The sequence below is a fragment of the Cygnus atratus genome, chromosome 9 (genome assembly GCF_013377495.2).
Source record: "Cygnus atratus isolate AKBS03 ecotype Queensland, Australia chromosome 9, CAtr_DNAZoo_HiC_assembly, whole genome shotgun sequence".
NCBI classification, from domain to species: domain Eukaryota; kingdom Metazoa; phylum Chordata; class Aves; order Anseriformes; family Anatidae; genus Cygnus; species Cygnus atratus.
In genome coordinates, this window is record NC_066370.1 from 20,480,656 (window position 1) to 20,506,675 (window position 26,020).

Genomic DNA, 26,020 nt, shown 5'->3' on the forward strand with positions numbered 1-26,020 from the left:
ATGTTGTCGTAAAATGTGGGACACCATCTTCCTTTTGGAAAGCTAGCTGCTGTAATGTAATTATAAAGTAGCCACTAAAATATCATTCACAGTATCTGCATCACATGAATGAACTTATTTTCAAACAGGAATGATAAAACTTGTGGAGTTGCCTTCATCTTTCACATTTGAAATACTGTTGGCTGAGAGAAATAAAGTGTAGTGTCATGCTTGGTTTACCTAAATCATTTATTTTGTAACTCATAAAAGTAAACAATTACCAGATACTGTATATATATAGATATATAGATATATGGCCACAAATAAACTATAGTAAAAAGTTATTTTGGTTTTGATAAAGTTAAGAAAAGCACATAAAATCATATTTCATTAATATCTTGTTTTATGGCCATCAATATTTTTGTATTTTTTTTTGTTTTGTTTCATCAACATAGCAAAATACAATCTTCCTATTAAACAATAATTATCAGATGGCAGACAATTCTTTTATTGGTTTACATTGGCAGGTCACAGTCTAAAAGCACAACCACATCAGGCAGAAATTGCACACAGACCACCCTCGATTTTGAAGACTATTTTTTATGCTTCTACAAAAGAGCTTCAATTAAAACTGGGAATATGATCCACTAACTAAATACATGGGTTTCTATTGTGTTGTGGTTTTTTTTGTTTGTTTGCTTGCTTTTAGCTGAATAAAACGACTGAAATCACAATACTTATATTGATGATAGCATTAGTTTTAACATTTGTGCTTGATGTTAGCAAACATGCTTTGAACTTCCTAGCATTTGTTTTATGAAAGTTAACTCACACAAATAAAACCTAGATGATTTTTCCTGTTGTGGACTACTGGAGATTTATTTAAATTTGGCCCGATCCTTGGCATTTTTTTTTCAGTCTTGATATTTGTTTTTTTAACTTATTTCTGAAAATAATAAGGGACATTTTCATATAGTGCTATGACATTGTACATTTGCAATATCAGTATTTTTGTAAGAAATGGTTGTATATGGGACTGGACTATAAATATGTAGTTATTTTAATTGTAGAAGGCATGTCATGTCTTCAAAAACCAGGCTGGTCTTAAGATATTACTCTTTATTTGAGACAGTTACCATTACTTCATTAAAAAATGACAAAACAGCAATAAACATTTTAGCTCTTTAATGAGCAAAGATCAGGTCTCTTAGCATTGGAATAATATTCGTTATCCAGATTATCTTTATTTCGCTCAGTGACCAGTAATATGGCCAAGAAGTACAAAGTAATTTTCCATCAAGTAGTATACAATTTTTTTGTGTGTAATAAGCTTTCATTCTTGAAAAAGAGTAACTGAAAAGAAATGTTTCTGTTACTGCAGTTAGTTTGTCAGAGAAAGTTCTTCGCATTATCTTACAAACTATCAAAATTGCTAGTAATTTGAAAAAAGGTAAAAAAAAATCACATAACTTTAGTCTAATAGAAATATAGTACAGGTAAGAGAGAAAGTATTTATCAGGGATGTGCTCTTAAGTCCATCTCAATTATTTGTTTTATATAAATGTACATCTGATTACATATACAAACATTTTGAAAGGACTGTGGTATATAACTACTGGAAAGCAACAGGGGAATGAAAAATTTCTTGTGATTTTAGAACATTCATTTCAAACCACACAAACACATGTAGTATTCAGATTTTTAAAATTCCAGTTTTTGGCTCTCTCCCCAGTCTTACGTACCTTCTTCTTCTATACTGTTGCAACCTGCTCTACAGAATTCACTTGAATGGCAAAGCTAATGTTTATCAAAAAGGGAATTAACTTTATGCTAAAATATTATAAATAAATTTTGTAACATGCAACATGAGTTTAAAGAATAAATGGAGAGGTCTAATCAGAGTGGTAATATTGGGGCATTTATATATTGCAAAATATCACTGTAATTAAATATTTGGACACACTTTACCTTACCAATTTGAACTAAATATATTGTAACTAAATCACAGTAAATTATAAATCCTTCATCAAAGGAGATTCCATTAAAGTTATAATTATGTTAAAGTTAGAAATTATTTAGATGGAAAGGAAAAAGAACGTTAATAAAACATTTTTATTTTTTTTTCTGGGATTTAAATCAGCAAGTTTTCACCACTGTATACCTAGAATTCCAAAAATACCTTTAAGAACTGTTGCAATTCCTTCTATTACTGAAGCTACAGTGAAATATTTCACTGTAATTACTTTTGCCCCTTTAAAAAATCTTCTTTAGGTTGTGCCAATTGATGGAGAAAGCTTCTATTAAAAACTCCAATGGGATGAGAAGAATTTTAATTACGGCTTAATCAGCAGCACAGCCACCAAGCATATAAATTATCATGCACATCGTGCTAAAAATATCCAGTTTCCTTTATTCCCACAACTTTTATACTGACAGCACTTAAGTGATAATGTTGTACCTGCCAGGCTGTAAAACTTCTTTGTCTGACTGGCAGATTTCAGCATGAGCCCCTTCCTAAGGCCTTAACAGCATTGGTGCTTTGTGTACTTATTCAAATATGTAAATATGGTCTACACAATAAAACAGGTCCAAATAAAAATTGGTGAAAATTATCTGACATTCCATTAGTGTGTCCCTTGTGCATATTTATAGGTTTTTAAAATTTTCAGTCATTGTTCTTTCCTGTTTGTGTTGCACATGCCTAATTCCATTATGTAACTTAAATCTTCAAAAAATTAATACTTGAATGTGAATGAAAAAGTATCATTCAGGACAACTGTTTCAAGCAATTGCAAACAGTTGGGTGTTTTTGTTTGTTTGTTTTTTGTTTCTTAAGTTCATTTGATATATGTACAATTCATTTTTTTCAAAACCCCAAAAGTTCTTGATATGTATATTCACATAATATTCCTCCATATTTAAATAGTAAGAGTCTTGTAGGTTGAAAGCCAAGTAATCTTCAGTAATACCACCTACTGTAATCCATCAAAAAATAAAGTTTGTTTCATCTTGTCTGGCTATACCCTGGTTGTTGAGTGTGAATGGGGGTGGGGATGAGGATGGGGCAGAGTATTGTTCTGTCCTCCAGTAAATGTATTGAATGTGTGTAGGGGTTGAATCCCTGGTATAGTGTTGGGGATCATTGTGATGGTGTTGGGTGTCATTAAGGGAATATCATCAGGAGACCTTCTCATAGCTAGCGTGTAGTCTGGGGGACAGGCGGTCCTAAGAACCACCTCATGTGGATGGATGGACTCACATTCATGATCCAAGTCAGTGTGCTTCATTTGGAGGGACATTATCTCCTCTTCTTGTGCATGAGTAAGATCATTGGTAGTAGTACGTTGTGGGCTACATCTCCTGTGAACATCATGTCTCCGCTTGTCTTTTTTGTAGTACAATGCTGCAAAGGCCAAAATGTTCAGGAACAGCAAAGATGCACCAACTGCAATAGTAACACTCAATTCTGTTGAATAGTCCCTTTGATCCACTGAAAATGGGCTTGGCTGTTGTTTGGGATCATCTTGTTTGGCTGTAGGAAAGGCTGAAGTAACAGAAACAGAATTTTTCCTTGTTGGTCTGAAAGTATTATCTGTTGATGGCACTTTAGTTGTGGTAGAGGTATACTGTGAAATGTCGTTAAGATTGTGCAGATGAGGTACCAGTTCCAACCAAAGGTTCACTTTATTGGCCCTATAATGTTCTTTAACTCGTGGTTTTAATCCAATGTGAAGATACAGTTGGTCTTTCTGAGAATATCTGGTCCATGCTACTTCTTCAAAACGATTTGGTTTTGTATGGATGAATTTTGTGTCTTGTGGCACTGGTTGATTTGGGTCACTAAAAAAGAAAATCTCAAATGTTACACAGTATTTCAAAAGGAAGTGTAAAATTAATATTTTATATTTAATGTTTAAGTCTGCCTTTGGACAGAGCAGAATACTATTTCTTAAAATTAGAGGACTTATTAACTTTGGTTAGAAACAGTATTATGCAAATAAACCCTATATAATCTTTTACATAGAATTAATCAACTTCTCTAGTTCCCCCAAACGATAGTATAACTCACATAGCAAACTTTTATGGCTGAGGAAAGATTGCCAGCAATGTGGTGATGTGAACAAATGCCTATGAGAGACCAGTGTGAGAGGCCATTAAGCTTTTTCTGTTTTCATTTTAGTGAATTGATGCTCAGCATTTCAGTTCGCACACAGTATGTGTGTCCTTCCAGAGGTGAAAGACCACAGCAGGGCATAATTCAGTGTAGCACATAGGGACTTGCACTCCACTGGCCAAAAGTAGAAAAGTTTTTGAGCTACCAGTGAAAGCAGATTTACTGAAAATGTCAAAACCTCTCAAGTTCCACGTCACTTATTTTTTAGTCAGAGGTGTTAATGTAAAGCATTTTAAACTGTATGCATATATTAAATACTTATTTTTTCACTTTCCTAGGGATCCCTTAATTATTTTGTGTACAAGGTATTTAAGATTTCTTCATGAAAAAAAAAAAAAAGCATTGTGTAGTTATATCCTGAGTTTGTATACAAGATTATTAATTATCTGGTACTCACCCAGTTTTTGCAAAGTTTGTCCAGTACGTCATCACCACTGCACTTAACATGACATCATTTTTGGAGAAATTACAAGGAAATAATTCAGTAGGACCAATCATGGGGATTCCTAGTACATAAGGAACCTCATCTCCATGGGCTGCATCTGCCCATGCAGGTACCTGATCTGTCTGGCAATGATGGTAGAAGGCATAGAAATACGTAGGCGATCCAAAATTCGAGTGAAGATCTGCTGTGGCCACTGCTGGTGCAACCCATTGGTGATCAGTAAACAAAGCCAGCAGTGTTTTCCTTCTGGTCTCAGGATTGTGTCGATCTGCCCAGTCTGTGTACATAAATTTAATAGTTTCCCTCAATATATCTTTGCCTTCAGGGTATCCATACAAGTTATCGACAAAATTAGAAACTGCAAAGTCAAAATCACTAGCTGATATGCCATCTTCACTATCCACAATATTTTCAACAAATTTTAACCCTTCCCCTTGGTTAACTCCCAACATGATGTCATAATTAAGGAATTCTCCTTGTTCCATCAATATCTGAGGATCATCTGGTATCACATCGCCATCGATTACTGGTCCAAAGGCTATATGGTATCTTGCTGGTTGAATGTCCTGGTCAACAAGTTCTCTATAAGGCTTCTTCTGTAGACATTCTACCAATTCTACAGTGTCTGACATGTTGCAACCAACTTTTGTAGCCAACATCCTGGCGTATTTTGCAGGCTGAAAACTAACTGCCCAGCTGGAGAGTGCTGTTCCACTTTGAGCTATTGCTCTTTGAAAAAGTCCTGTGGGGAGAAATATTTAAAAGCTACTGAAGTGACCTTGAAACAGCTATATATTTGAAAGATTCAAAGGAGTTCTTTGAAACAATAGGAAACTTTAACAGAAGATATATTTGAAAACAATCTGAGAAATAGATAAATACACAAGATGGTGAGATCTGACTGCCGTTATATCTTAGAGGCAATGTCTACAAAATAAATGCAATATGTGCAGAAATTGAAGCAAATGTTTCTACCTCTGTGCAGTTCAGCTGAGGATCAGACTTTCAAAAGAACTCAGAAAGAAAAAGAAGTGGTATTATCTTTGTAGAACAATACTATTAGCTTGAAAGAAACTCCTGACATTAAAACAATTTATAGGCTGGAGGAAAATACAAGAAGTCTCTTCAAGCCATCAACAGCATGCATGCATATGACCATGTGTTAAATAAAACTAATATACTGCCATTTTATGTTCTATTTGGGATTAAACTTTGTTTGAGAGGTGTATATTTTTGAATTGTATATTATAGCAAAAGTTTATGTTCTGGAGCAATGGATGAGAAGGTACTAGGCAGTAATTAAATTTGTATGTCTGAGAGTTAAGATCTTTTCTTGCAGAGAGTCTTTTTTAATGAAGGTTTGTAGGGATCACATTTACATAAAAATGGAAATTATATATTTTACATTATTTAGCTATGTAATTCAGAGATTTGATCATATGTTCAGGTATTCATTTGTGAAAGAGAGAGAATGAACTGACTGCATTTAAACTTGTAGCAAATCCCAAAGACTTCAGTGCAATTAATTTGAATTTATGCTGATTTAGCTAGCATTTTGGACCTGTGAGTAATAAAAAAAAATGGTCTATAGCAAATGTAAGTTGTACTAATATAAGCTATATGAGTCAGAATTAGATTTTGCTTATGCTTATAGGCACCTGGAGTAATTCCACTGACTTTGGTAGAGTTACTCGGGAAGTGGGAGTGACATCTGGCTTCACTTAATTTTGCTAAAGATGTATCTTTGGTCCAATGCTTGAAGAAGAGCTGAACACTCTAAAGGAACGAAAGGAACCAAAGCTAAAGTACTCAGCTTACCTCAAAACTTGATTTCAATAATGCAAAACATGACATTTACTTTGATAAGTAATATATTTCTATTGATAGACTTCCATAGTCTCTAAATCTAATCAGAGACATGCCTTTACAGACTGTATTGCAGTACCAGACTCTGTACACTCAGAAGTTAGTTAGAATCAATTGTTGGCAGGAAACATTTTACAAGCTTTGGAGGAATTTTCAAATCATTTTAGACCGTATTATGGTCAAATCCAAAAGTCTTAAAATCAGATAGGCGGAGGGGCTGAAATATGTAAGCTCAAGCCTCTTCTTAAATTTATGAGAAGAATCATATCCAAGATATTATTTCCTTGCAAGATATGAGTAAAAAATGAGAAAGAGCTTGAGCTATAAAGCAAGTAAAAATATATTTGCATGTTTACAAGGTCAGATACTGAGCTAGTATAAATCAGCTCAAAGTCAGTGGAATTACTGCAGAGGATCCTGGCATTGTAATAAATGTAACAAAATGACAAAACTGAATTTCCACAAAGATGTATTTCATGATACTTCATAACGTTTCTCTCTTTCTTTCTTTTTGCATATAGTGTAAATCTATTTTTATTGCTTTATTAAATATCTCTGAACGAAGACAGAAAGAGTAAACTACGTATTACGAAAATGCTGATATAAACAGGATGGCTTGCTAAGTGCACATAAACTTTAAATGTTGGATTACGTGAAAGTGGTCAAGTCCTCTGGCCATAAAGTTATCTTAGGAAATGAAACTAAACATCTCTGCTTCTTGTGAGGAATTCTTAAGGAAATATTCCTCTTCTCAAATCATTCTGTAAAAAATGAACAAAAGTGTGAAAAATTATTTTCATTCTCTCATATAATTCCTGGCAGAAATTGGTATTTCGCAGGAAGGAGAATGACATTTTTATCTGATAATGTGTATGATTATTATAGCTTATGGGCCTCAGACTGATGGAAAGAAGATTCAAATGCTCAATGGACCATATCACTTTGTGACTCCTATTCAAAGGCTCACCAAAGTAAATAATAATAATTTGCATTTATTCATCTACATTTTCAGAGTGCTTTCTAAAGATGGGTGCTGTTCTGCCTACTTGCAGATGGGCAGTTATGAACATCACCATCTTGAGAGAGGCTGAATGCTTCCTCTCAACTAGCAAGTGATCCTTTCAAAGGGAAATGAAGGAGCAAAAAGAGCATCCGAATTTACAGCTTATGAAAGAGACCGGTTAACAATTTGTAACTTTTTTTTTTTTTAATGTTAAGATATGACAAAATGTTTGAAAATTTGGAAGAATTTTTCTTATTTGAAGCTGATCAATTTGTTTTAATACTTTTAAAGGCAGGTCTAAAAATCCCCAAATGTAACAAAGCAAGCATGTGGTGTATGGCACATTGTTTTGTTCAAAATTGAATAAAGCTTTTTTCCTAAAAGAAATCCTGAAAAATTTACATTTTCAACTGGATTTTACCCACACAGACTTAAGCCTTCCACAGTCTGTCTGTTCCCCCCACCCAATTTCTCTGATCCGCTCTCTTGGCAAATAATTGTATCAGTATCCCCACACAAATTCTGTTTCTGGCAGAATTCTGGACATGTGTTAGAATATGACAGAGTAAAATCATCTGATAAGAGAGAACATGACTGTCCAGATATTGTAAATATTGGCGTATCATGTTAATGTCACATTATGTCAAGAATATTAATATTAAGATCAAATAAGAGGAGGGAGGAAAAACCAGGTCTCTGCATCCAACCTTAAGGTAAATCTATGCCAGAAGTTATCTTTTGTGGGTTCTGATGAAAAAATGATGAAGTAGGTTGACCCTCAGATTACAGTGTAATGCTTCTTTTAAAAACAGATTTTTCTGTCTTTTAAAATAGTGTAGAGGCATGATTTAAAGAATCTGTTGTTTTCATTGACCTCAGTGGGCTCTGTGTCATGGTATTGGGTAAATACAGCTCTTTTCATGTCAGTGGAATTATTTTTTTATGACTGGCCAATTAGTCTCCCATGAAGATACTGCAATATAAATCAGTGGAGGATTGTATGCACTGGGAACAGTGCGATGTCCCTGGGAAAAAAAAATAAAAAATACAGATAAAAATGTGTGAAAACAGTGAGACAAAAGTAATGTAATCAATAAGCAATAGCCATGCAAATGAGAAAAACTGTGTGGAACTTTGATGCCAAAATCATGGGATAAAAAAGTGGGGGCCTCAAACAGCATGTTTTTAATTTCCTGCTGTCTGCCTCAAGTAGAGAGAAAAGGTGTTAGTTATGGAACAGGAAAAAACATATAGAAGAAAATCCATTTGCAACTTGGATGCTTTGACAATTTTGGATCATGCATGCAAAACATTCAACCATTGTTTTATTAGATGACAGCAAGTGAAGTTCATGCAGTTTCAGACCAAAAATTTCTGAACTAGGTACTCTTTTCCTTCACACAGAATAATAGTTTTAAGCATTTCAGCTATTAGTCTGAACAGAGAAACTGTGTCATTTTAGTTTTCTTTAAATTCTGCTCCTCGTGAGAAACTAAACGTGCCTTTCATGACTTTCTGAATATAGATGACCTCATCTACTATGAGCATGACTGGTTTTCCAAAAAGGACACCCTTAGGCAGGAAAGAAGAGAGACAAAAATGATACATTGAGCATATGCTGTTCAGAAGTCTGCTATAAAGTGTTTCAACAAAGCTCTATAGGAAAAAGAAGAAAGTGACCCAAAATTTAAACATGCACAGAAGAGCTGAGGGAGAAGGCAGCTAGTACAGCCCTTAAAAAGTTTGCTTAATATTGAGCTGAACTCAACCTTTCTTAGAACAAAGAGAATATACAGAGCGTCACATAGTACTAATGGTGGTGGCATGCAGACACCAAAATTGTCAAAATTTGCAACCTGCATAATACCTTTGGTTGAATTGCTCCAACGGTTACCTTCAGAATAATGGGATAAAGTCAACAGATTGACGCATGAACCGCCTGCACCAGATCCAAAAACAGTTATTCTTAATGGGTCACCACCAAAGAACCCAATATTTTCACTAGTCCATCGCAAAGCTTGAATTAGATCAAGGAGGCCATAGTTTCCTTTTGCTGCTTGGTCCCCAGTGCTCAAAAATCCTGTGAATGTAAATGAAAAAAAGAAAGGGTTAGAGAGTGCTTTTCTGACTAATCTTGTTGCAATCCCCTAAGTAATACTTCCAAAGTATACGCAGCTAAGTTTTATGGAACTACATAATTTTCCATATTTACTGAACAACAGTTTGCTGCACTCTTCCTCGAATAAATCCTATGGTATTCAGTCTTCTGGCCATAATATATTAATGTATGAAAGATGAAGAAACATCACAGGCTGAGTACTCATCAAAGTATTAACAGGTCACAGCTTATTACACCCAAAAACTCTGTGCTGATTACACCAAGTTTAAGAGTAAAGATTTAGCAAACAGGTATGATGAAGGTATTTTTAAGGGATTTGGTCAACTATGTATTGCATTTCTGTACTCAGAAGCAGCCAAGATAGCCTTAGATGCAGGCAATGACTGCACTTCTTTGGAGACTTTGGTTAACTCACAATAACACACTCTTCCCCCGCCCTTATTTCTCCCATTGGCTTTGCTCTCCCCCAAAATACAGCTCGTGTCACAGGACAGGCTGTGTTGAACAATGTGAGCAGCACTCAACTCCCTGAGCTCCAGTCCACAGTCATTAACCTCAGTTAATTGAATCTACATTAAAAGGATAAAGACAATTTAATCTGTTTTCATGCCCCTCCAACATCAAGAAGATAAGAGCTCAGGGGTAATCTGTAGAGCACAGGAATTGCTCCTTTTTATTCCTACTGGAAAAAAGACAATGCAACGTGTCAGGTGCAGGAATGACTGTTTTACACTTTGCTCCCAGCAGTGCCCTGGTATTTGTTATTGTTGCTACTTTTGTCATTAGAGGCCACTGACTAAATAATGGACAATAAAAACTTCGAAGACAATTGCTGTTGATAAAAGACATTGTTTTGCTCTTGGAAACCATTAGCTGACATTTCCAATTTTCCCAGCTTAAAAACCAAAATGTTTAAATAATACCAGCATTGAGAAGTAGCCCAGTGCCTCCATTTGCATATGAAACTGATTTAATAATCACTAAATCAACAGTGTAACTGCTTTTCCGTACATGCTTTGTAGAGAAATGCAACCATTACAACAATTATTTCCACATTAATTAGATATTAGTGGGTCTTCTACTCTAAAGTCATATGGATTTATCTCTCTTTAGTGTAGACAGCCTACTCAAAAGACGTTTACAGTAGTTTTTCGGACAAAACCAGAAGATGTTTCTCAAATGACTTTACTGTTTCGTTATGACAATAAGAGCAGCTTTTGAGACATTTCTAAGAAGAAATACATATGTGCATATACATACATAATGTAAGGATTTAACAAGAATACAGCTAGGTGCACAAATGCACCGATATCCACATATATTACGAACATGTCATTCAGTACTGTATTATTGTTCCAATCTGAGTTTAGGTGGCAAGCTTATATTTGGTGCTCTGCTGACTGTGTAGACATTTATAGTAACAGGCCTTCTTTGCTGTAAACTGCACCAAAGGCTAATTGCCCTCACTGCCTCCGTGGCTGAGCTGTGCCACCTCTAGGGTGAGCAGCCTTGTTTGCACAGGTCAGGCCTGATTTTTGTTACCATGGAGAGCCAACCGGAAAGAGGCATAAGGTGCCAGGCCAGCAACTCTCATACTGTCAGACCTAACGTACCCAGTCTAATGGGCATACTTCATTCACTGTAGCCATACTATATTGTTATTTGGATACCGGTCTCTAAAATAACCAATATTTTACAGCTAAAAACTGCCACACTTACTACTTTACTATATAAAAAAGCAAAGTAGCATCACTACCATAGAAGAAAATATAATTTTGATATTCAGGGGAAACCCAGAAAGAAACTGATAATCAATTAATTCTCCTTTTACTACTACAACTCAGTACTGAGCCGAGATGAATATGATGTTATTTTACCCTTCCTTACTCTCTTTCATTTTCTTCCATGCTGACAGAGGTGCTGGTAAGCATGCCAATGCCATGAAAGAATGGCCCTGGTATACTCCTTCCTGCACAGAAGTATTCATTCCTGTCTCCATGTTCCAGGAAAACATTGTCCCCCACAAATAATCTTTAAAGACACAGAGAGATGATGTCTTTGAATCCATGGCAGCAAATCTAATGAAAACTTCCCAACTAGTCTCGCTGCCTTTGTCAGCCTGCTTGGAGTTGAGTGATGGCACCAGAGGCTGTAACAAAATTAAAACATGGGGATCTATGGGAACTACCGGATCCCATGGCTGCACATGCTAGGAGAGTCTTCCCCTTTACTTACCTAAGTACATGACCGTGGAAATTCAGTGACAAACTATTTTGTCATGAAGCACATAAGTGATTGCACTGATTTAAGGGATTACTGGAAAAATTGACAGTGGTGCTCCTTGAAACGCAGGCACCAATGAGTTGAGAGCTTTTGGGAGCGGTTACCAAAACTGTGCCCTAAACAAGTTCCTCTTTGCTTTTTTTCCCCTTTTCTGCTTTGCAGATTCTCTGGGCTCAGGCAGGATGTGCCCTGAGCGGACCTGCAGTGTTGGTTCAGAAAGATGCTGTAGACATCTCAAAGCGATTCCTCGCATTTATTAGTAAAATAGATGGTAGGGTTATAGCTGAAATACAGTGATTGCCCTGAAGGAGAACAAATGTGAACACTCAAGCTCTCTGAAAAAATTGTTTTCTATACTCTGTATAATATGCAGGAAAATAGGAAGCAAGTAAGTCTTTGCCTAAAAAAGCAACAGATGAAAATTATAGGTAAAGCCTTAGGGCAGTCCGTCCCATGATGTTAAATGAGTTCACATCAAGCCCTGAAGCTTGATGGGAAAACGGGAAATCCTTGGGAAACCATAATTTTAAAGAACCTTTTGTGGAAAGGAACTTAAAAAGAAACCAAAAGAGGAAATGTCTCTTGTTTCTAAAAGTAGAAACTTGCATTCAGTTCAGGAAATGTGCCAGAAGGGGGAGCTTTCAGTTTATTTAAAAAAAAAAAAAAAAAAAGAAAAAAAAGAAAGAAAAGAAAGAAAAGAAAAGAAGAAAAGAAAAGAAGAGAAAAGAAGAGAAAAGGAAAAGAAAAGAAAAAAAGGAAAGAAAGGAAAGGAAAGGAAAGGAAAGGAAAGGAAAGGAAAGGAAAGGAAAGGAAAGGAAAGGAAAGGAAAGGAAAGGAAAGGAAAGGAAAGGAAAGGAGAAGAGAAAAGGAGAGAAAAGAAAAGAAAAGAAAAGAAAAGAAAAGAAAAGAAAAAGAGAAGAGAAGAGAAGAGAAGAGAAGAGAAGAGAGAAAAGAAAAGAAAGAAAAAAGGAAGTATTAGCAATATTTGCCTCATTTATCTATATTAGACAAATTATGACTTGTGTCCAGAGCAACATCTCTGATGCAAAAGAAATATCTCACGCCTCCTCAGCAAGAACCACAATGGCTGACTTCCATATCTACACAAGATGGATGATTATTGATGTTGACTTTCATGACATGAAACATTTCTATCTCATTTTTCAGAACCATAAGAAGCCTGTTAATATCACCACCTGTTCATGCATTTTTTCTTGTATGCAGTAGTATCAGCATGGTTTAAAAGCATTCAAAATGTCATGAAATCAGAGATAGGACTGATAAAACAGATGAGGCTTTTCTTTCCTTTTTTTTTTTTTTTTTCCCCTAGCAAGAAGTCCCTCAGTGCAACTAAAATCATCTAACTAAACATCCATAGAGAAATACTTTAAAACACAACATCATACCTGGTCTGTAGGTGCAAGTACTTATTTATGACAGACAAAAGAGAGATTGTACCAATGTGTGTTGTCTTTATACCTAGAGGAGCTTTCAGAATGCAATTAATACAGATACTATACAAACAAATATCAAATCTATTTCTCCATCTGTGGCATTTCTAGGACACAATCATCACATTATTGAGATATTAAGCTAGCAATTTGGAGTCAAAGAGGTGAACCTGCTCATGCTGGAAACGTTTGTGTGTCTGAAAGCTTGTCTGCTTTTTTTTTTTTTTTTTTCCAACTCTATCAGCTAGTTTATTAAAACGTATTATCCACCTCTGCAAATGCTGTCTTATTAACATCCTTGGATTGTCATCTCTGCAAGAACACTACTATCATATGTTACCACCTTTTGCTCTAGTGAAAAAAAAGGTGAAGTAAATTATTCCTTGTTTTAGTTACTCCAGGAAGAGTTCCAAAAAAAAACTTATTTTTGCATTATTCTCTAAAAAGGTCAGATTGAGCTAATTTTATTCCATAACTAAGTCCTTCTACTCAAATTATTCCAATCATCAGTGAACAATTGCTATTTTATATTCTGAATGGAGAGGTTCTCTCTTCTTTTATCTCCTCCAAAGGAGCAGACTCTGATAGAATTATGGAAGTGAGGACGTGGTCTTTAGTGAATTAAGAAAGGGATTTATTAAGCTCATTTGGACTGTGTATCTGTTACGTTGCTGTTATACAAATGGGCAGAGTATGCCACAGCCAGGCCCTGTATTTTGTGTTTGAACAAATTTTAATGCTGTATAGGCTTATCTGCCCAGGTAATGATTTATACTTGCCATTCAGATAAAACATTTTTGAATACAATTCCTGTATTTTTGAAGAGTAAATAAAATAATAGACTTGGGGAAGTTAAAACATATTATTGAAAACCTTACTAGATTCAGTTATTTTAAGCTCTGACCTAATCTGAACATTCAAACTATTGCAGAGGGGAAGGCCAAGAGAGAATTCTTCCTACTGTAGGAAAATGTCCACAGCTTGATGACGCAGTGGGAGGAGGCTCCGGCTGGCTGATATGTAGGTGCCATTTCACATCACCAGGAACCAACCCATCACTCTGATGAGTCTGGCCATTTAAGTGTTTCATAACCCAGCAGCTTCTGTAACTGGATGAAAAAAGGGGGCAGAATGTCTTGCAGGATAAAAAAAAAAATCTGCCCATGAGAAAATATACAGCACCAAATTGCTCACCTGTTTAGGCATGTGTTTTAGCTGTTTCCCATTACAAATCCCTATACACTCAAATGTCATATTTTATTTTGCTAAAAGCATATGTTACATTGTACAAGTATAAATGCTTCAATGCATAGTGGAAGAATGCAGAACATATTTTGAGGGAAGAATTTTTATTCCCGCTGGATTGTAAGTTCCTTGGTTAGGGCTTTGGTTTGACATCCTCTATTAATATTCAATGGTAATTGCCATCTACATAAAATTTCAGTTGCCCTTTAAACTGTACCTACTCAGTTAGAAATGTGAGCAAGATAAGCAAATTTTAAGTAATATGGTTAAACTTAAAGAGCACATTTGTTTTCATCTTAGACATCTCTCTTGAATTTGAATCAAGTAACTAATCTGAATGAATTACGTAGGCAGCAGCACTGTGAACGTTAGCGTATATATGATATTCATGAAGCTGATGATACTGGTCCTCACTTTGCTGACCAGCACACCCTAATATTAATAGCATATATTAGTAATAGATAAGTGATAAGGAGACTAAAAGGACTAGGAACTCCAGTAAGGAAGATATAGGAGAGTATGAAACACTTAGAGCAAGAAAAATATACCTTCATATACATCTGCAATATGCCTCTGCTCAAGGATCAGAGAAGCAAGTCTTCTAAAAATGCTGCTCCTCAAACAGGAACTTTGTAACAAATTTATTTAATGTGCAAAAAAAAGTAATTGCAAAACTAGGAAAGCTCTCATCTGTTTCTGTAGCTTCCTGCCACATATATGTTAGGAATAAGATGAATGATTTCAGAAGCGCAAGATTTTATCTGAACTTCATGTGGTGAGTGAAGTATCATGCTAGAACACTAGGCACTCTTTACTGGCTTTTTAAGATATGTGAAACTGCATACTTATACGTGGGTTGTATTTTGATGTGTATATATATATTGTCTATAAGATGAATTTATAAGTCAGAATCTTTGCAAGTAAATGCACTGTATTTTTAAACAATTTGAAGACAAATGTTCTATTGCAAAATATTTGTTAACAGGTGTACATGTTATACATATATTCGATTGCAGCTATTCACTTTTCACTCTAGTACTAAGGTTATGTGACTGGTCACATAAATTGCTTGAAAACTTGTTTATACTCTCTGATTTCATACCATAAACATTATAAATTAAGGGGAAGTGTTTTCCATACAAATAGCCTGAAATTACTTTTATATTTTTAATATGACAACAGCTCCAACTTCTCTGGCCAGTGTTATTGCTCCAGCAGCTAGCCTTTGGAAATTCCTATTCATTTCACCAAAGTAAATAATTTTCAGAACTTAATTAGTTCTCTATATAGGAACTTCTTATCCTTTGTCCTTTGCCATTTTGAAAGCATACATGGAGAAAAGTGCATTGTGTTATATAAACTGTGATGTGCTTTTCCAGCATTGCTATTTTACCGCTGGAATTTTTAACACTTCTCCAAAGGGTACCAAATCCTTTGAACTAATATTAGCGAAGTGGCTGGAGCCTACAAAAAGTCTGGCCTTTCCTTTCGGCTCTTAGAAATAATGAAAGTTTTCACATCCTTGCATTTGACTTCATTTGTTTTCCCGTAAGAAGCAAAATGAGCCGAGCACTGCAAGTTACAGAAGTCCCTTAGAGCTGTTTGAGTCTGGCATCTGCCACTTGCCAGTGCTGATGCATTGTAGCAGACTCTGACTGTGGAGGCATATTGCAAAAGAGTGAAGTGTCGTACACCAGAGCAGTTTATTCCTTTGTCACAGATGTAGTGGCACAACGTGGGTGCAGTGCAGCCCAAAGCAGACTAGCCCCTTCTTTCAAAATGCAGGTTCTTTCTCACAGGCTATATCAAAGCCCTTTAAATGACAAAAAAAAAAATGTCTGCATGAAGCCAGAGTTCTTCCTGTCCTTGAAAGATTATCCTCAGCTGTTACAGAAGGAAGTTCCACGATTGTATGATTCTAAGTTGCTCAGGTATACTCTGATTGTCTTGGCAAGTATGCCATAGACATTGAAGCAGCCTGAGATTATAATTTCAGGCATTTGCTGAAGGGTGTAAGAAAGCTTCAAAGTTTCAGTGGGTAGATTATAGATATCTGAGAGTGCTTCCAAAGGTTTTAGTTGCCTCTTCTCCATGTGGTCAATGGGTGTTTTCCACTCTGTCTTCTGTCTGTCGTGTTAAACCTGATACAGACAGACTCCCACATTCTGGGTATTTTGCACGTACAAGATGCTCATCTAACGATCCCATGTCGGCATATGGGGTCATGCTATGGGGAAGGCCCACACAAAGTATTGTTTGTCAAGCTGGTATTGTTCCTCCCCAGCCCTCACATCAGGCATGACTTGGGTCACAGCTCCCACGGCTTGTGCTGAGCTTGTCAGACGTGGGGCAATGGTGGGAACACAGCAAGTCAGCTGTTTGCTACAGAACTGTCAGCTGCAGAGACAAGCTTCATGGAGGCAATCCTCTAAGCCGATGCGGTAGATTTGGGATTGCAATGGGAAGTGTAAACTGATCCTGGGCTCTGCAGGCAGCTCTTACAGCCAGAGTCATTCTGGCTTCCACACAGGGAGTGCGGATAAAAGGGGCTTCAGCTGTCCTCTGTTTGTCAGACCTGTGCTCAAAGTACAGCACAGCCGGTCCCAAATGATCACCCAAGAGATCAGCTCTGCGGTAGCTTATTACAGGTGATCTTTGCTGAAGAGTCAAATGAAAGACTGATAATAATCTCAGAGATACTTTAAAACAGTTGTACAAGCAACAGGGCTAGTTCACTAGCAGTGTTCTTTAATACTGATGGCTAGATATGCTGTAAAAGGAAAAAAGAAAAGGAAAGGCAAGACAACTCTCAGGGACGCAGCTGCAGAAACTCATTTTACAGGATTTTTAGTGATATGTGCTGACACATATCAGAAAGTAGAAGTAAGCCCTAAGAACTGATGAATGACATTTGGCATAGGTGGACACAAAAGGAAGATGGAGTATGTTTGATTTGATCGTCTGCTTTTCTTTAAAAATACAGAAAAAAAAGATATATATTCTTTTGCTATTGAAAACAGCAGATATCTGTTAATATTTTCATCTTTGAAAAAGTAAGCAATACTGCTGCCAGCAGATAACATCTGCTTTAATGCCTTCTGCAAGGTAAAATTCAAACTTGCTAGTACACAGCTGAGTCATGCTCTAGGGTGGTACAACTTTTAGTTTAAAGTATTTTTAAGCTGCATACAAAATTTTCTCAGGATAATGAGCAACACTGTAATAGTAAATAATACAATAACAATGCTCTTATGACCTACCTTCTTTGAGAACTTTAACAAAAGTATAAATAAAATCAATAGTCCCTAACAGACAGCATAGGCAAAACCAAATCTTATTACAGGATAAAGTGTGGAATAATAAAAATCAAACATACACTGATCCATTAAAATACATTCAGCCAAACCACAAATGATAAGGAAAGACTACTTGGGAGAATGGAAAAGTCCATAGCCAAAGCCATCATTTGACTTCCTGACTTAGAGGAAGAAAGTGATACCCTCAGGGAGAGATTCTTGACTTCACTGGGATTGAGTAGACAGCTGTTCTAGCCCTGCTTCTAGCAGCACAATATGCAAAAAATATGTAGCCCACAGCACATCGTATCAAATGTCTGTCCTCTACTTTGGTCTTTCACCTTTCCCACTTCCAATATAAATAAAAATAAAAGATAAACAAAAACCACAAACAGTAACAAGACATAGTGGAGAGTTAACAAATACCAATATTCTTAATGTGCAAGCTTTTAAATATCAAAATTAGCCCATAAAAAAATCTCCTTTCTATTTTCATTCGAGATTGGGTCAAAACAAGTTCATTATTCTCAAGATAGCCCAGATGGTAGTTGAAGATCATTGTACCCAATATATTTGAGATGTTTTTGCTATATAATGAGCTGTTTAATATGTGCAGCTACTTAGAGCTACATGTAGTTCAAATTCAGATTGCAAAAGCATCATTTATATTGTAAATTTCCATTGATTTTGTCATGCCAGAAACCACTTTTTCCAGTTCAGGCCTGGAAATCACCTTTGCTTTATAATGGTCATTCTGGTTGTGTAATAGTATATGTTTTCAGTAATATCATTCAGTTTTTCAGAGTTTTGAATATGTATGTGGATGAGAGAAAGGATGGATTTAATTTCACTAGAAGGGAAATTTCATATTTAAGAAATAAGAAAATCATAATTATGAGTTCCATTGAGAGGGACAGCACCATAATTTTTTATACTTCTTCACAGTGTTGAGATGTGCAATGAGGGTCCAATCAATGCTAATATATATTCTACGAGCTGATGAAAGGGAAGTCAGAAATCTTCATGTAAAACTGCATATGCAAATCACTAGTTAGAAGCCTAGCAGCTATTTGAAAGTGCAATCTTTCAATCAGAACACAGAAATTATGGTGCTAATTTACTGTGAACTCAAATCTCCTTATTTGAAAATAAATAGAAAAGATTAACCATTGGACCAATTTACCAAGAACTGCATTCAGTATGATATCACTTCCATTTTTAATTCAGAACTGGAGACTTTCTAAAAATATATCACTGTTCAGATAAGATTTCATTCAGTAAAGTCTTATGAACAGTATAATACAGGTAGATGTGATACCAGATCATCACAGAAATGCCTCCTTGCTTTTGAATGTGTGAGCTAAAAAACATATGAGCCTTAAATAATCAAGATCTAACTTCTGTAGCCTGAGCAGCGCAGACAGACACTTTAAACATATTGGGAATTTAAATAAGTTTTGAGGAACCATGAGAAATAAAGATTTTCTATCTTGCATCTTTCTCTCTTCCTCTCTCTTTCCTCTTCTCTTTCCTCTTCTCTTTTGAAGTTTAATCTTATTTAATCACTATCAACATTATGCTTGGAGTTCTGTCATGCATATGAAGATATGTATGCCCACTGTGCTTTTTGAAATATACTTGGGGACACACAATCAATTTTATTGCTTAACAAATCCTCAGGAACACTTGGCAATATTTTTACCCCTATGGTAACAATCTGCTGTGCTTTCTACAGACAGTCTGTTTGACAAACTCCTTGACCTACCTACGGCACCACACCCACAACTGTTTCCTTCCTGCAATACAATACTCAGCAGTAGCACAGTGATCAGAAAGATGCTCTGTCCCCTTCAATACCTACAGGCATATTTGTCTTACTGAAGATGCTATTTATGGCTATCTTAGCCTGCATGTAATAACTTCTGATTTAAAAAAATAAATAAATAAATAAAAGGCAGAAAAAGCAGCAACCCAATTTCAGTTTGATTTGTAAAGTGAGGCATCTTGAAGCACACTGCAACACCGCAGATCTCATTCCATAATTATATCACATCAGGTTAGACATCTTGACTTGTTACTTCAGCTGCCATTTGTGTTCAGGAAAGCAGAGGTGCTAACACTCTTACCCAGAGAGAGGTACTTGTTCAACAGTAAGAAATATAGCGGGTTTTTGACTTATACTTGTAGACCGCTAAAGGTCTGTAGACTACGAACTAAGGGGCTAAAAATCACTAAGTAAAGCAAACCAATTACTAGCAAACACAAACATGCTTTAAGACTATTTGTGGCACCAAGGAAAATTTTGACAAAAATAAGTTGAAAACAACCATCTTCATACACAGACTTGTGCTAGCCAGATTCCCACACTGTTTTCATTGCTATTAACTGAACACCAGAAACATTCAATAAGAACGTATATACTTAGACAGAGGCATCAAATCTAATTTTATGCTAAATATCTATCAGTTCTGGCAAAACAAGAAGTAAATAAGAATTGACTGGATCACCATATGCCTGTTCCTTTCTCACATGGCATCCTGCCTCTCCTAGTACAGTTTTTGCTTTCTGCTGCATCTAAATTTCCTGTTCCATAGGACAAGATGCTGTATTTCTTTGCAACAAACATTCTGCGAATTAAAGGAAGGGAACTGAAGAGTCAAGAATGGGATGAGAATGTTACAGAGACAGTAACTACTATTTACAAAAAAAAAAAAAAAAAAAAAAAAAAAAGATTGCTATTAAACTATTTCACCCCAGGAAAACCCTGAGGGATTTGGCTACTGCTGATTGCTTATCTGTTAAACAAAACAGTAGGACATAATAGATACATATTAATATACAAATCATACATACAAATCCCGCGTATCTCTTCCAAGCGGTCTTCTGAAGCACCTGGTCACATGTAAATCCCCTAAATTTTCTAGCAGCAGTTTAAATAAATACAAGATGTCAAATAATTGTCCCTAGTTCAAGGAAAGGGAAGGAAAGGAGACTAAAATCCACCCAAAGTTAATTGAGACTAAAATCACTGCTGCTCCATCTATTGCAATTTCACATTGGTGCACTTCAATTAAGACATAATAAGAGTGCAAAGTAATTTATACTCATAGATTAGATGTCGTCTGTGAAAAATCACTGACTGACTCAAAGTAGGCTTCTGGAGTACCAGAAGAACAAATGTTGCAGGACTCTGAGTTTTGCTTTTCATTTGGCACCTTGATAACACACAAACAAAGCCGAAACACCTCCAGTTAAAGGTATTAGTAAGACACACTTTATACACATGGGCACACATGGACACATGCTATCAGCATGTTGATCTTCAGGCTTCAATAAATACAGCTTCTTTCATCAAAAAAACTGCCACAACAAAAATGTCTGTACTGTTTCCAGTAAAGTCTCAAATGTTTATTCAGTTACTGAAAGGCATTTTTTTTCCTCTGTTATGTTACAATGAGAGAATTCTTCAAAGGATTTTCTACTGCAGCCTCAACTAAATGCACACCTCTCATTTTCCATACAACGTTGCATTCTTTCATGTGACTCTGCAGTCGCATTACTACTACACTATCTGAAAATATGCATATACAGATCTGCAGATGGAGCAGGCTTACCGCTATTCTAAATCTAAGTAAGTCTAGTGAAGTCATAAAAATTTGCCTGTTCAAACCAAGCAGGGGAGTGATTCCATGTACTTCATCTTTTGGGATATGTAAAAGCATGACATTAGTAAGTGCATTTATAGATACTGCATCAAATACACAGCATTAACAAAATGGCTAAACTAAGTAATATTGAATGGGTAGCAGTGAATAATTGATGTTTCAGATAATTAAGTATGTGAGATGACTGGAAGCTGAAGTAAGATTCTGGAGATCTTTGAAAAGACAAATGCATGCACATATGCCATCCAGCTCTCAATAACTGAGATTGCCCTACACTTAAAGATTTCTGCAACATACAGAATGAATGAAAACCAGTGTCCAGCTGAGGTAAATATGCTGTTAAAGATGCTAACTTTGCATTTACTGCTTCTATATTTGGTTCACAGTAGGAATCCACATATTCAATACTGCCTAATCGGAGACGGAGAGCATTGCATAAAAGCCCCATTGAGCATGGCTAGTTTCACCTTTTGCCATAAGAAAATAGAAACCAGGTAAGTACCAAAGCGAGGAAAATAAAAACAACAAAACCTAAATTATTTCATGCTGCTATCTTGTATTTTAAGGTCTAACACTTTTTTTTTTTTTAAGCAACTCTACAACTGTAAAGTAATACTTTGATACAAGACAATCAATTACACAGTCTTTGAGTAGAAGGATTCTTTTATGGGGAGGGTAAAATTTGTCAGTTGTTCACATTTGGATGAAACTAAGTGTCTTGAAGCTTACAACACATGTTGCAGCCAATCTGAGAGAAGGAACAGGAGTCAGAGGTCACAGGGAATAAATTCTCAGCCCTGAGCAAGAACTAAATTTATCCAAAATGGTCACGGATAACAAAACAGCGCTCAGGAGAGGACAAGAATGTCAAGCACTTCTATAAAGTAACAAAGAAATGTTGTGGCAGAGTGGCTTGCTGGCTTGCTCAGAGGCATCACTTTTCTATTTTGCCATTAATAAGCATTCTAGTACAATTCTTGTAACTTACTACAAAGTAACTTAACAAAGTGGACTAATTTGCACAATATTCACACATTAAGTAAAACGGTGCTGATTTGTTTTTAATAGTTAACCAAATACTGCAGGTTCTAAAGGCACTTTCTTAGCCTCAGATGAGTTGGTGTAAAATCTAATCTGTGCTAATTTTCCAAAAAACAGATGGTGCATGAATTAAAATGTGTAGACCCTTTTAAGCTTTCATTCCCACTAGGTCCCTTTTGGGATAACTACTGTTCATTTCTTAGGGCTCTGTTCTCCTCTTAACAGAGTTGTATTTAGTTTGTTTTTCAGAACAAACTAACAAAACAAACTAAATTATTGTATAGGAAGATACGCTCAATAGGAGCAAAGTTGGACAATTTGGGGCTTCAAGGGATTACATTATGTATGCAAAGCTTGTTGATAAAACTTTTTTTTTTTTTTTCATGGACAGTACAATGATATCTGTGTTATTTACAATGGGAAAAATGTTTCACTCCAGGCTAAGCAGTTCTATTCACTATGGAAAGTAAATAAGACCAGGACTGGGCCACTAAACCTCATTCATGTACATCACTTGATGATGGGAGTTATGAACTCATAGGACTAAAGAACATCTCATCTGAAAATAAAGATTGCAGACTATAGGTATTAACAGGTGATTTTTGATGCTTCTTATTATGTACGCATCTTAAAACCACACCACAGACCAGGGTTTAACCATGTTGAAGAGATCAAAACAGGGTGCTCTTATGCTCTATGCAAAGGAATGCAATCAAGACATGGAAAATAAAGTTAGAAAGGTGAAACGACATTAAAAATGAGTTTATTAAAAGAACATGAGTCACAGTTTTTCAGTAGTCTAAGAAAGAAGATCAGATTTCTGCCCATGCTGTTGCAGTATCATAACCTTAAAAAAGAATGTTTCAAAAAAAACCACGCTGAGAGGAAGGATACCCGTACTCCTGGAGCTGCTGCACCTCGTTACACAACATGTTCCATTCCTCCCCTCTCCAAGTCAGGTGTCTCTGTATGTCTTGCAAGCCTGAGCCCCAGGGTCTACTCTGGGATTCCAGTCATGATCTGCTTCTTTTAGGGTTAAGGGAACAAAATACAAATACAAACACAGTGTTCTTCCTTCCTCACCCTGAATAATAAGGTAGTAGCAATATTCAGTTCATAGGTACAAGGAGATATAGCAAGAAGAGGACAGTGGCACAGCCAAGATTACAGAGGAAAGCCCTGGTGGAAAAGGGAATTGAACCAGTCTCTGAACTATAAGGCCAGAAACATTTTTTATTTTTATTTTTTCTCCCTCCCTGGTGGTAGTATAAGGTTATTCACACCTTGTGGTGGAGCTCTCTTGCAGTTCTTTTCCTCCAGTTAGAGCTGCTGGCAGACTTAAGCAATGAAATAGCTAGAGAAGTTCCACACCAGTACGTTTTGAATATTTTTAGCCACCACATGTCCATCTTTGAACTTCCAGAAAAAATATTGTTTTAACGTACCATATAAAGTAAGTTGGGTGCTAAGTGATGAAATAAATTGAGTTTTAATAGACTTTGCTCAACAACATACCCCAAATGACACACCAGTAATTACCATCAGATCTCAAGCAATGTCCTGAAAAAGTTACTGAATGTAAAGCGCATCTGCTAGATTGCTACGGATTGCATTCTTGGTGTGCTTGAGATTTGTCAGAAAATGTATTTATACTCAACAGTAATTCTGCTGACTTTGAGGATTGCGTCAGTTAACAAAGGCATCTCTAACACTGCAGTATGGAATCATGTCCCATTTCTGGCAATGTACTGCTAGCAAAATGCCAGCTGTTTTCAGTGGAGGATCAGTGTGATACAATGAGTGGATGTGCTGGCTTGATTAATCTTTATATGATTTCTCAGCCTCTAACATAAGACACGCATAACTTTATATATGTACTCAATGGTGTAGAACATCATTTGACAGTTAAAATATTGTTATGTAAGTTATGTACTTATTCTTTACTCATGAGACAGTTACTGAAGAAAGAAAGTTCATCTCTTTTTTAGTTTGCTAACTTCTGAAAACAGCAGTGATGAGTTGACAGCAGAAAGAAAGATAGCGGCTCAATGACTAGCAGTTTCAATTAGTATCATTCTGTATATCGTTGCTGCTTAACTCCAGAAAAAAAGGTATACGTGGCTTTTGCTCCTCAATGATTCGTCAAATTCAAAGAAGCTGAATCGTGAATTCAAAATATTAAATTTTAAAATCCTTTGCTAATCCTCATGGCAAAGTCATATATGATTTAAGAAATAAGCAAAGCATGTCCCTTAATGTTTAGAACTAGCCTCAGTAATTTTAAGACAATATGTTTCTTTCTAGGAGAGAAACTTGAACTTCTAGTTTAAGTATCATTCTTCTCCTCAAGATTAGAGCTCATTGCTGTAAGTTTGGAAGACTATGTAACAGCATTACCATGACTGCAAAACCACGCCCCCCTCTGCTGTCAATAAGTCAATCTCCAGCTATCACAGGCTCTATAGGTGTGGATATGAACAAGTCTTGTGTTATTTTTTTTATTATTATTATATATTTTCTTTTAAATTCAATACACTCAGTTCTAACTCAAGTCTTTGAATGGTTTATATTAAGATTCCCTGTGTCATTACTTATACGTGTTAAAACCTAAAACACATATCTTGATCTCTGGTTCTTTGTAAACCATTTTTAAATATTACTGTACACTGCCCCAGCTATTGTTTCACAACATGTGTACATCGTAGTCAACAAGGTGTAATATCTCACACTACATGTGACTGAACACAAATAATGCCGTGCAAGGTGTGAAAAATATTTGCTTTAATGCTGTAAGTCACTTCCTGATAGCTGTTGGGAACTGACCATCAAGGAGAGTTTGTTTCCTTCTACCTTTGTCCTTCTTCCAAGAACTATATCAAAATAGATATAGAAAAGATGCTATGTAATAAAAAATGCCAAGTAAAAGAATATTACAGCTGGACAGTCAAAAATCTACATATAAGAAAAGCCATCTTGTTTGGACTCCTGTGTGGAACAATACACCATTTACATTATTTGTAATTATGTGGCCATTATTTTCATTGGTACTTTTGCATTCGCTGTGCTCCAGGTAACTTAAAAGCTATTTCTGATTAACTCAATTGTTTTGAGGGTTGTATCTCACTTCACAGGGAGCCAAGGAATATGTCTACATCTAGATCACCCAGTGCTTAGCAAATCTTTGGCTTCCTATTGTTTGGGGACCTCAGGCTTCCTACGTTTTCCACATGTATAATTTATTCCCCTATCTTCTCCCAATTGGAGGGGAAGGAGTTGTACAACTAGAAAGTTGTTCTCTGCTTTCAAAAAGTAGTGGTGAGTTTAACTTTTTTTTTTCCTTAATATATATCAGGATCAATTAGCTTCAGTGCTGACAAATAAAAATCACAGCTTTCTGCATATCAGAGTACACACACAGGCATTTTTCTCCCACGTAGATAGAACAGGTATAGA

At 36.0% G+C, this 26,020-nt stretch overlaps 1 protein-coding gene across 7 annotated transcripts in view; it reads right to left on the reverse strand.

Moving 5' to 3' along the window:
* Positions 1 to 2,996: 2,996 nt before the first annotated feature.
* The window catches only part of NLGN1 (neuroligin 1), a 291,986-nt gene continuing 268,962 nt past the window's right edge, over positions 2,997 to 26,020 (reverse strand). For 4 of the 7 annotated variants that reach the window (XM_035557298.1, XM_035557295.1, XM_035557297.1 and 1 more), the window contains 3 exons: positions 9,335 to 9,547; positions 4,551 to 5,340; positions 2,997 to 3,819 (listed from right to left, as the gene is read on the reverse strand). In XM_035557298.1, the coding sequence (XP_035413191.1) occupies positions 2,997 to 3,819; positions 4,551 to 5,340; positions 9,335 to 9,547 (1,826 nt within the window). The remainder of the gene's footprint in view (positions 3,820 to 4,550; positions 5,341 to 9,334; positions 9,548 to 26,020) is intronic. The other 3 variants (XM_035557299.1, XM_035557300.2, XM_035557294.1) reach the window with 1 other exon arrangement.